General features: G+C 39.2%; 1 protein-coding gene across 7 annotated transcripts in view; it reads left to right on the plus strand.

Moving 5' to 3' along the window:
* The window catches only part of GLI3 (GLI family zinc finger 3), a 438,381-nt gene that overhangs the window by 311,431 nt on the left and 113,936 nt on the right, over positions 1-13,014 (plus strand). For all 7 annotated transcript variants that reach the window (XM_061585984.1, XM_061585983.1, XM_061585985.1 and 4 more), the window contains one exon: positions 8,475-8,676. In XM_061585984.1, the coding sequence (XP_061441968.1) occupies positions 8,475-8,676 (202 nt within the window). The remainder of the gene's footprint in view (positions 1-8,474; positions 8,677-13,014) is intronic.

A 13,014-nucleotide genomic window follows, 5' to 3' on the forward strand; every position in this document is an offset into this window, starting at 1 on the left:
AAAAATGAGATTTGAATGTGATTTAAAGGTAAGTTGTTAGTCTCTGTCTAAAGGCAGACTCAGCTCTGGTCACAGCACCCCATTGCCAGAAACGTGAAAATCTCAAAATCATCCTGTCAAAGAAAAAAAAGCTTGTTCACATGTGAAAATGTTCAGTGCATGTAGATTTTCAACACTACTAAAAAAAAGGTATACTTTCACCCTCATTTAAGGAATGGCAAAGCCATTTGGAGTGTGAATCTTGAAGAGGGTAAGAAAAGGCAATGGGGAAAAATGAATGGCTGCCTAAATCAATAAGAAACCATTTTTATTTGCAGCTTGATTGGAAAATAGAAAACATTCTTCAATTTACTGTTTGCCGTATTCAGTTTTTTTCTGATTCAAAGTGAATCTTCACAAAAAGCAATTTTTGTAGCATATAAAGATTTATTATTTATGCCACTATTTGTTTACTTTGTTGGTCAATGTTATTTTTAAAGTTCTGTGCGGATCATTTTACACATTACATAGAGGGTAACACAGATAGGCCAATGGCCATGCCATTGAGTTTGTACAGGTAGGGAGGAGTTGATATAACATTTCTACTCCCTGAAGAGTGATTGTCACGCTCATACCTTACATTTTTACATGTACACGTAAAACATCTTAGATGTGTATCTCAGCTGTAATACATGAAGCAGGCTTTAGTCATTCCTTGGCTGGTCATTATGATAAAAAGATACCGATGACCAGCCAAATAAATATGAACTATTGAAAAACAATAGGTTGGGAATGCCAGATTGACCATTTACCCAATTTGATGGAGTTTACAAAAGATAAATTTGAATAATTGTGACGCTAATAAGCCCCAAACTAGAGTAGGTTATGCATTTTTATTCTTCCTTATGATATTGTTCTTGGTGGGTTCCTTTAGTGAAACATTTGAGAAAGCATTATTCTAATTATTTCTGTATTCTGTATGGTGTAGGCTACATATTCTATAGCCTGCGCAAGTTTCCTGTGGTGACTCTCCACTTTATTAGCCATTCAGTTAATCATCGGCATCTCAACCAGCTGAAATGGCATCACTATGAAATTACATAGAGCACCCATTGATACAGAGCACTTACTGAGCAAGTTACATTGTGAAGCTCTTTCATTTCTTCCTTACTTGGAAAATCAAAGTAGTCTTAAGACTCAGCCTTAGGCCCAGGGCACAATTACAGTAACATTTAGTGTTTTGGCTCATGGTCGTTGTTGTTATTTTGCCAAGCTTTGGCTTTTTCTGGATTAGTTCTCAGTTTTGGAAGAGTAGCATTGCAACTGATTCTAAGGACTTAATGCAGAATGTGAAAACGTAAGCATACAAAAAAGGCATTATTGCAGAGAGAAGTGTTGAGTGACATATACATTTTGCATGCAATGTCCCAGGTACAATTCCTAGCACTTCAAATGATTTCAGGTAGGCAGAGTTTTTTCCTAATCCTGCTGACACTTTTACATACTTTTGCCAGTGAGAAGAGATGATGCCGGGCTGGCTATCATTCTACACAGCAGAATGCTGACATTGGCAAGTTCGGTAGGGATGAGGCCTTGCAGTCTTTAGCTTTAATTCTAGCTGGCAATAGGTGTATTGCAGGCTGTCTATATGTGCACACAGTGAGGGCCAAATGTAAGTCCTCACAGCTCCTGGAGTTGGAAAGGGTCGAGAAGCAATATGGACATGCTGCCGTAAGATCTAAGTGCTTTGCATCCATCTTTTCATCTTTAGAGTTGCTACTGAAGACTGACGAGGCATCACAAAAATAGTTAGAGAGCTAAAATAAGACACGTATGACTGAGATAAGTTTTTGGAACTGAAAATGTCACAGTTTCATTTCATCCATGGAAAAGATCCAATTATAATTCTATCTGTTTATATTTAGGTATAATTGCTTTGCTGCTTAATGGCAGATGATGAATACTATACTTAATTTCTGTTTTGAAGAAAGTGACACTAGACAAGTTCATACAAAGATAAACCATCTATAATATATGGCTGTTGCTGAACATCACAGAAACCCACTTTGCAGGATTGGGGAGATGATAGGGAAATGCGCATTATTATTCTCAGTATACATTGCAAATGATTTTGTTCATGTCAGTATAATAAGAAAATTCAGCCCCTTCCAAAGGGCTACTTAAGGCTTGTGTGCTCCAAAGAGGAGGCAGAAGAGAAGAAAAGCCAGCCAGGAGGTCACCTGTGCCTAATAATAATAATAATAATAATAATATTAATAATAATCAGTTCCCAATTTTTGTCTTCTTTATATTTTATATTATTTCAAGTATTATTTCAGTTTTATTCAAACTGCTTTTGAGCTTTGGAAAACTGGCATACAAATGCGATAAACAAAATAGGAAATGTTGAATGGTGAATCAGGCTTACTACCAGATTCAATATAATTCATATTATATAAAATACAGTGTAGCACAGTACAAAGGGGACCATTCTTGATCCAGAGAGATATCTCTGCAGAAGTTTTGTGAATGTTCCTGAATTGTTAATGTATTTGGCCTGGTCAGGTCAGGTCTCAAAATGTGTTGCCAAATTTCCTGGGATGTATGTAGCAAATAGGGCTTCCCAATTATTGGATACAGAGAGATGAAGCTCTACTCAGGCTTTCCAGATCCTTCACATTTATTCCCCTTATTGTCTCCATTGCCTTTCACAAGTTGGAATTATAACTTGCCTGCCCTGCATAGAATTTCCAGGAAAAGCCTGGAATATCAGACTTCTTCATTCTGCTGAGGAGTTACACAAGTAGGAAAGGTTCTCCCCTGCAGAAATGATCCCTCCAACTTATGGAGGGGATGGTGACAGGGAGGGTGCAGAGGTAGTATGCTCATTGTCATTCTCCTTTATTGCATGAGAAATTTGGAGTGCCTGAATAGGATTTAGGTCTCTTGTGCTTACGAAACTCATTATGCATAGCTGTCATTAGGAACCCAATCCATACAAGGTAGAGAGTCTGATTTGAAGACCCACACATAGCTCCCTATTTATTTGTTTTATTGATACTGACCAGTTCAATTCTTCTCTGCTATAATAAATGGCCAACTATGAAAGTGTGCCTTTGAAAGATGCGAATGTACCAGCCTCATATCTGTTACAGCAAAACAAATGCCTTAATTCTTATGAACTCAGCAGGGAAATCTTTGTTGTATCTAGGGCCATATACACGTTCAAAATGTCCATGTGTAAGGGAGAGCAGTCTCATTTATATGAACTCTGTGTAGAAGATCATAAAAGTAATGTCCAGGTCCTTTGGCTTCTTTGTCACCAGCATCTGTAGATATATAATTTGTAGTTCCTGAAGAGCTCATTTTAAACAGAATGTGAGAGTACCTTGTATAACTGAACTTAACTGTACGCATGCATGAATATACATACATATATAGCTGAAGGTAACCAACAAAAGAAATATTAAAAAAGAAATGTGACAAAAGTAGACTCATGGAAGGGGCCTTATTCTCTCTTCTGCAGCAGAGTGGCTCATTGCTGACAAGAGAGCTCAGTGGCAGGAGTTGGGCTTTGCTCTCCTTTTGCTATGCTGGATAATGGCTGGCCATTGATGGAGTCCTGGGAGAGCAGGGGCTAGGTGGCACTTGAGCCAGGCAGATTGTGGGGAAAATTTTGTTCTCCCTACCTCTCCTTTTGCTCAGCTGAATGTACACTTACATTGGCAACATTTCTTAAGGTAAATATTATATATTTGAGCTTCATTACAGCAGCAACTTTTTCATTAAGAATTGTTTCCTGTATTAAAAATGCACACAAATATGCAGTGGTATTATGCAAATTGCTTGTTTTTAAACAGTAAACAGAGAATTAAACTAAGAGTGAATTGCAGGAAGGTCGTATAGCCTCATCTTCTCTATTTGATGTGAATTTGTTCAGTCAGGCAATAGCTGCTTTTATCTAAATAGAGCTTGATTCTAGCCTTTTACTTTGTAAAAACTAATTAAAGCTATCTTAACTTTCATGGGTGTACAGTAAATTAATTGTCATTAAGTAGGAATCTGAATGTCCTACCATTCATCATCCCAAAGAAACCCCTTTCTTCTTTGTCAGAATTTAGATGAGAAAAGGAAAAACAAAACAATTAGCAGGAAGCCAAGATTGTGATGCTAAAAACGACAACAAAATGCCCATGCTTGCATTTCTTAGCTAAGTGTTATGATCAGTGCAATACTGTGTTAAAAGTAGGTACCTTCTGCTTCAGTTTGTCAAGAAAAAATATTTTTTGTCTCTTTATCTATTTTTAGATTACTGTGAGCCAACCTCTTGGGCACTCCCTGCTCAAATAACCCCTCTTAATTACCAAAATTATTCATAGGTTTGGGAGCTCCTCATGGTAGGGACTTGTCTCTTTTTGCTGCTGCTGATATGAATTATGAATAATCTTCTTGAACAATGTTCCAGGTGCCTGTATATAGCCCTTTCTGTCCATGTTAACTGCTCCTGAGCTGCTTCCTCAGTGTGGACAGGAAACATAACAGTAAGAAACCTGAGAGGGGTAGGAAGATGGTAATTGTGTTTAAAGAATCGGTAAGCTTCTATCAAGAAGAAGCACCCACCCTCCGCACAATTCTCTTGGAACAAGCATAAGAAACAAGATCTCAGTGAAGAATAAATTTCACTTGCAGCATCACCAATCAGTACACCAATCAACTTTGTACTGCTCTATGCAGGCTGAAAATTCTGAGCTCTGACTGGTGGAAAAAGCCATGACCATTCTTTTGTAAGCTGCTTAGAAGTTTCTTACAATCAAGCGGTATAAAAATAAAATAAAATTACATTTCCTACAATAGCAAGAAGCTGAAAAAAGTTGCAAAAGACCTGAAATAAAAAGGTGACAACCTTAGAGGAAGAGTGTGTAAAAAGAAAGAAAGGCAGAGCAAAGCAAGATAAGGACATAGAATATAAATTCTGGCTGGCATTAACCTATCCAGCCAACCACTGAATAAGAAAAGGAGGAAGGAGACATCGGAGTAAGGCTCGAAAGGGACATAGCAAACATGGCTGCAGAGGCCAAGGGAAAGAAAGGTGGAGGGAAAATCAGTTGGCAAGAGAAGATCGGTCTCATCTTCACTCAGCTATTGCTCTTCTTCATATCCATTTTGCCAGGGACATTTCCAACATTTTGAGGTGATCCTACTAGTAATAGTAACAAGTGGGAACTGAAACAAAAAGTTGCAGTGTATCTCTAGTGCCTATAAAGAGTGCTTCTGTTCAAGTATCTGGATTTGTTCAGACCTCATGGAGGAGTGGGAAATTTCATGGGGGGCGGGAAGACACCACCATTCTGCCCTGGTCTTTCTGTACTGTGCTAGAGGGCTCCCAGTCCAGAACCTCAGCATTTTATAACAATAGAACAAGGTATGGTGCACGTGTGTCTGTTGGAGAGCAGAAAAGAGATAATTAGCAGGGGGGGTCCTTTCCTCCTAAAATGTTGCTGTAGCACTGGAATGGGGAGTTTTTTAAACTCATGACACACTTCTCCCAAACCCTAAGTTCAGCATACTTAGTATAAACAAATCAAATCCAATATATTTTATGGCCCACTGACGACAAGCACATAGTATAATATGTCAGGAGCTCAAGCAGGCCACTCTCCATTTTCTCTGCCTTCCATTTTTGTCCCCTGAACATTTTGTGTCTCAATTGTTCTCAGCCATAGTCTTGTTCCCATAGTTTCCCTGGCTTCTGCTTCCTTTAGAACATCTCTCTCTCTCTCTCTCTCTCTCTCTCTCTCCTCAATTGCCACCATCATCCTGCAGGTCCTTGGATCTCACAGGTGCATGTTGAGCCATTTTAAAAAAAACTTTGCCTTTTAATTTAGAGATTTGCATACGTTTGCATGTCTAGGGTGTCCACGGAGTATGTTGGAACCATTGCCTTATTTTTGGTTGGCCCCAGTTCATTTCCAAACTGATAAGCCCTGAGTCTGCTATGAGAGAGAATGATACTAGGAGTAGTGGCCTTTATGTACAGGATAGAGCAGATCAGTCTCTCCAACTTTTAATTAAGAGGATCCTCTAATAGACACTTATTTTAAGAGAGGTCTACCCCATATGTTTGTTCCAACCCTGAACCAAGAAGTCAAAGGTCCCTTATATATAATATGTTTTCTAATAGAATCCATGTAGTTCTCTTCACAGTATGGAGCATCATTTGTTTTTCTTATCCCAGATGTTAAGAGGCAAAGGTTAGGATGAACTTGTGCAGATATGATGAAATGAATCATGCTCTCAATTTTAAATGTTTCTCTTCCCATTTCTATATTAACACCATTCAGAAATGATAAATTCTCAATAAAAACAAACTTAGGACTTGTCCACATGCGAACAGTATCTTGCATAGCCTCTGTTTTTGTCACATCATTCTTTGCATCCTTAATTAAATAGCCTTTTCTTCGAAGTTTTAATAGCTGTTTTTAGTCTGGCAAATAAAAAACATCATCATTCTCAAGTATCAGAGTATTGTATTGAATGAAGTAGCAGACAGCCACACAGTAATTGGCATAACCATAAAAGAGAGATGAAAAGAGTTAAATTATAAGGAGCTTGAGAAATAAAAAAACTTTACATTCACTTTTAAATGCTGACTCGTCAAATGAATGCTGTGTAAGAAGAGAACCACAAGCCAGATGCCAAAGATAGCTGACACTCTTGTTGGCAGTTTTATCTGTGGGGTTATGGCCGAAGAGAGTTCCGAAGTGAAGCACAGATGGGAACTTAACCAGAGATCAGATCATGTAGTGATAGAAGAAATAAAGCAAGGATTCAAATACCAAGCATAATACTTTGAACAAATGCACAGCAAGGGGAGATCAGGGTACTCAGTATTTTATTGGTGCCCTGTCCTGCTTATGCATTCCCTTCCCCCCCAAAAAACCTCACCCATCTTGGTCCATATATCATTAGAGACAGCATACTGGGCCCCGTGCATTATGTGTTTCAGCTAATAGGGCTGTTCTTATTTTCCTGATGTAAGAAGAGTAATAGTATGGAAGGATGAAAAAAGTAGACATGAAACATTAAGGCAGTTGAAAAGGATAACCAAGATGATTGATGGAATAGATATGCCTTGGGCCCATCAACCAAAGTAAACAGATCCATGAAGGTTAAGCACGTGCTACAATCTTTGCCACTGAACTCATCTTAAAAGTGCTTAACCTCTGCTGGATTGTAACCTGAATTTTTAGCTGAAAGGGAATTCCATTGTAGTTACTCTGAAAACTTCCAATCTTTAATTTTAAAAAAGAAACATAATACTTTCATATCCCTAAATATGTATACGTATATGCAAATATACTGACCCAGGAGTATTTTGAAAAATTTGTAACAAAATCTTACAGCCCCTTAGCCCAGTCATATGAATAAACAGTGAAAGAGCTGTTCACATAATATGGAAGAACTAGTATGAAATACTGTTTAGAGCAGGAGTAGGAAATCTCAGGCCTGGGAGCTGAATGTGGCCATCCACACCTCTCTGTTCAGCCCACAGGACTCTCCATAGGCAGTGCCCGCTCCCTAAGTCACACACATTACCAACCATATTCCACATCCTTCCTGAGTTCTTTTGCTGCCTGAAAGGTGTCCTTGAACTGTGATAATGCCCCTTGCTTGCCTAGATGGAGGATGGAGAGTTTCGCGAGGTGGGGGAGGGGGATAAAGGCATAGAAACCTCTTCTGACGTTTGCGTGGCTGGAATGTAGCGAAGTTATATCTATTCCTTTGCTCGCTTCTTACTCTGTCCATCACTGTCATGTGGCCCCTGGAAAGTTGCCCACAATCAAATGTGGCCCTTGGGCTGAAAAAGGTTTCCCACCCCAGTTTAGAGTGTTGTGCTCAGCCATGGCCTTGAGAAAATCACTGTCTCGCCCTATTGTTGGGAAGCTTTGAAATCATTCTGAGCTACTAGGAGTGAAGGTGAGATCAATATATCCTAAATGTTTTCAAAAGGATATTATTCATGCTTATCTTGGATTCAGCATTGTCCAAACAGAAATTATGAACAAAACAAAAACATTTTGTGCTTTAAAAATCCTTATTGGCTCTCTTTATTAACGTGGTAGGGCTTTGGATTCGCTGGTAGCTCAGTTTTGAACCACTCTGTCTCCCTGCTTCTAGTGAATTAATGATGTGAATGTCTAAGCAGCCATCAGATTCATAAATCACCAGAAATGAGAGGGATAACACATAAAAGTCTTTTCCTTTTGTTTAGCAATTTATCATTTTGCTTGCACATTAATAAACAGAGCTCCCCTGAGGTAAGCAATGGAAAGATAAATTTTTCCTCCTAATTTTCTTCAATTGTAGCCAGTAGATCATAAGTGGAAAGAGTGGGCTTGTCAAAAGCATGTCGTACTGTTGTGGCAACTCTTTATATCCATAGTCAGTAGTAATAAATAAAGAGGGTCAGATAATTGTTTTTGTTTACATAACAGGTACCCGGTTTCCAAGTCCAAGGCTGCCAACTAGACCAAGCCGAAAGCGAACACTGTCACTATCGCCTCTGTCTGATCATAGCTTTGACCTTCAGACCATGATCCGGACATCTCCAAACTCCTTGGTCACAATTCTCAACAATTCCCGTAGCAGTTCTTCAGCAAGTGGCTCCTATGGCCATTTATCCGCAAGTGCAATAAGGTAAGGGCTGACAACATATAGCGATCTTTGATGTATCTAAACATTGGTGTTTCAAATACTTTTATTAACCACGGGTTATAATGTTCAGTCCAAACAACCACATCTCTAGTAAGGAAATTAAATTATAATTTCTCTCTAAAGGATGTTGCAGTTTTTAAATACTGATTTCTGAGATATATTTAGTATAGCACAACTTTTGAGGAAAAACATAAGACCCACAGCAAGCAAAGGTGTTTGGATGAAATGCACTAGAAACAACTTCCAAAGGTCATTCTAGATGTGCAGCACATTGCTAATTCTGCTTACTCAGAAGTGTGTGGCCCTCAGTTCGGTGAGATATACCCCCTATTAACTGTGCTTAGAAGGTAGCAGCTTTAGAGAAATATATTGGGAGGCTGATAGATTTGGAAGACTGAACTTGATCTGCAAAGCCCATGAAAATCACCTGCCATATACTGGCCTGGTTAGCACATAATGCTCATCCGTGGTTTATTAAAGTACACTTTATTCAACCATGGCTTAGTGTTATGAACCCTGTTTACTACTAACAATCCCCAATCTGAAGGCCTGGTTTGTTGGCTTATAAACCTTGATTTGTTTTAACTATGGCTTCGTATTACATGTGAACTCAGCACCCTTCTTAACCATAGTTTGCTTGACAACCCCACTTCAGACACTCACCAAACTACAATGGCACGTGAGACCAGCTGGAAAACAAACCAAACTCGGGAGAAACAAACCATGGTTGTTTGATCATGTGTAGGACAACTCATGGTTAACTCACGGTTTGTTAAACAAACCTTGGCTTAAACAAGCTATGGTGTAGTGTTACATGCAAACTGAGCCATTACCTGATTGTTTTCTTGTGTGCATGCCCTGACTGTTTATTAAAATGATTTGTATACTGCCTTTCATTTTTAAGAAATACCAAGGCAATTTACAGAGGAAAAAAAGCAACAACAATAAAAGACATACCGATAAAGCAGTCGTAAAACATCAGCATCATTTGCATTAGCCAGAGATACCATAAGTTGGTATTAATAGACAGGGGAAAAACTTAGGTGAAAAGGTATGTTTTAATTGTTACTGGAAGACCGTAACAATTGGTGGCCACCTAAATCTCCAGGGATATAATATAGGTGTATAAAATTATGCACGCTGTGGAGAAAGTGGATAGAGAGAAATTGAATAATATTAGTACCTAGGGTCATGCTAGGAAGCGGAAGGTTGGAAATTCAGGATAAACAGAAGGAATTACTTCTTCACACAGTGAAGCTCAGCTTCTCACAGAGTCCTATAGAATTTGCTTCCACAAGATATGGAGGAAATTTAAAGAGGAATTAGACACATTCAAGGAGGATAAGGCTATCAATGGCTACTAGTCAGGTTGGTTATATATTACCTCTAGAATCAGAGCCAGTATGCATCTGAATGTGGGACAGGGCTGTTGCTAGGCATTTGGTTCCCTTCCACCAACTTCCCCTGGTGTGACAGCTGTCACCTGGACTGAGGTAGCTTGACCACAGTAGTCTGGGCATTTGCATCTTCAAGATTACACTGGCTTCCCTTGTGGGTACTCCAGAAGCTGCAGTTAGTGCAGAATGCTGAGATCCCATAGCATATTACATCTCTGTTGAAAGATCTGCACTGGCTTCTGATTTACTACCAGACTAAGTTCAAGATCTTATTATTAGTATATGAAATCCCTTGGGACCAGTTTACTTGAGGGGTTGCCTTTCCCCCTATGTGCCTATTCGATTGCTTTTATCTGTGGAACTTGCAAGTATCACATACTGCTTTCTCCATATCTGTTGAGGAATAGAGTTTTCAGTGTGGTAGCACCTGTGCTCTGGAATGGTTAACATTAAGCAGACACCTCACTGTGCTGTCTTAGGTGCCTGCTAAAAACTTCTTTGTTTCATAAAGCCTATCTGGACATGTAGGCAAGTTATATTGATAATTGTTTTACATGATTTTGTGTTCAATACTTAGGGATTCTTTGATTTAAGAGATTTATAAATTCTTCTAAATAAAATAAAATAGGCACCTAGTTGCCCACTGTTGGAGACAGGATACTGGACTGGATAGACCTCCATCAGCAGGTTCTTCTTTCATCCAAAAAATTGTTCCTCTGAAATTCAACCCCCAAATGATTTCCTGTTTGAAATCCTGTGCTGGAAATATGGAACTGCATAATCTGTGGTGGAAGCTGGTTAAGACAGATTCCGTAACCATTCATACTTAACATCAAACTCAACATGTACTTGACTCTATTCTCACTTAATATTGTGAAGTTGCAATTTTTATGCATGAACCTCATATGTGTTGGGTTATTCATATTTGTTTTTAACTTTTTAAAAATATATACTTTAAAATTTATAGGACATGTTTGGATGTTGCACAGAAACTCTGAAACACAATGTATGGACTATTGGTTTATCTTCATGCTTCCTGTCTGAGAAGTGAAGGAAGAATTTCCACATGCATGAGAGCCAGTGTGGCGTAGTGGTTAGAGTGTTGGACTATGACCTGGGAGACCATGGTTTGAATCCCCACATAGCCATGAAGCTCACTAGGTGACCTTGGGCCAGTCACTGCCTCTCAGCCTCAGAGGAAGGCAATGGTAAACCCCCTCTGAATACCGCTTACCTTGAAAATCCAATTCATAGGGTCACCGTAAGTCGGAATCGATTTGAGGGCAGTCCATTTCCATTTTGTGTTGTGCATGCCTCAGTACAGGCAAAATGCACACATGCACATAGATAGTGTGAGCCAAGATTTTGTACTAGTCACAGATGTCATGGTGGCTTTTTCTTTTTTAGGTAGATCCAAAGTCATTTTCAGGGTGAAGATATGCATGATGACGTTTGTACAATTGTGAGGTGAATTTAGAACCACCACCACTGCATTTATTTCAAATGTACCTTACCTCTCTAGGATCAAGCTCTGAAAATACCATATATTTTCTTCTGTCTCTGACGCCCTACATGAGCAAAAACATGAAATTAATATGGTCTTGTTAATTACATACAGATTTTTGTAGTATCTAGTTACTTTCACCTTGCAGCTTGGCTCAGATTAAGTTAAACAAAGTTGAGAAGAGATTATATACAGCTGGGGGCCAAGAAGTTGAGGCAAGTTTGAACAGCAGGAGGAAGAACTGGAATGCTCAAGGCTGAAAGAGCTGGATGCAGGCAAAGAAAAATCAACACACAAAGGTACTTTACACTGAGTAGGTCCACCTCAGTATTGTCTACACTGACAAACAGCAGCTCTCTTGGGTTTACAGGCAGGAGATGCCAGGGATTGAACTTGGGACCGATGCTCTAACCCTGAGCTACAGCCCTTCCCCAACTTGGTTACACAAGTCAGCTTTCCTTCCCCAGTCAGCTATTTATAAGAGGGAAATTGCTACAATTGATGTGATATCGGAGTGATTTTTTTTTACATAGAGAAATTAGTGTGTCATTCTTGAATATTTTTCTTTTGGAAAACCATAATGCAGAAGGACAGCTTTCTGTTGCAAGTATTGGCCAGCTCCTCTGCGTTGATGCCAGGGCTGTGGAGTCGGAGTTGTGGAGTCGGAGTCGGAAGCAATTTTGGGTGGAGTCGGAGTCGGTAGAAATGTTCCAACTCGGGCTTCAAAATAAATTTTGATTGGCAAATTTTTAAAAATATAAATTTAAAATGTCAAAGAAGCTTCCCATGAAGTCAGCTGTAGTTGAGCATTTCACCATAACTGAAGATGGAAAACATTTTGTTTGTCAGTGTATGACACAGGACCCAGATGAAGACAAATGCTGTGATGCCAAGATCAGCACATATTCAGGCAGCGATAAAAATGCTCCTATGAGAGCTTCCAATTTAAAAAGACATTTACAGCCCTTTCCAGGGCTGTGGAGTTGGAAGCAATTTTGGGTGGAGTCGGAGTCAGACAGTAGAAAAATAGAGGAGTCGGAGTCGAAGGTTTGGCATACCGACTCCACAGCCCGGGTTGATGCTCAGACTTATATCTTGGAGGTCATCACTTCCTTCCTTCCTTCCTTCCTTCCTTCCTTCTTCCTTCCTTCCTTCCTTCCTTCCTTGATTGATTGATTGATTGATTGATTGATTGATTGATTGATTGCCCGCCCTTCCTCCTAGTAAGAGTCCAAGGCAGCAGTGGAATCCCAGTGAAACCAATGGGACTTGCTTACTTCCAAGTAAATGGTTTGAATAACTGAAGGAAAGCTTTTTCCTAAACATGAAAAATGATCAAGATGATTTTTTTTTTAGTAACTATGGCATCTTCTATGTCAGTTAAACTATATGTGCTTGATGTGTAGCAGTAAGCTATTA

Source organism: Rhineura floridana, chromosome 10, assembly GCF_030035675.1.
Source record: "Rhineura floridana isolate rRhiFlo1 chromosome 10, rRhiFlo1.hap2, whole genome shotgun sequence".
NCBI lineage: Eukaryota > Metazoa > Chordata > Lepidosauria > Squamata > Rhineuridae > Rhineura > Rhineura floridana.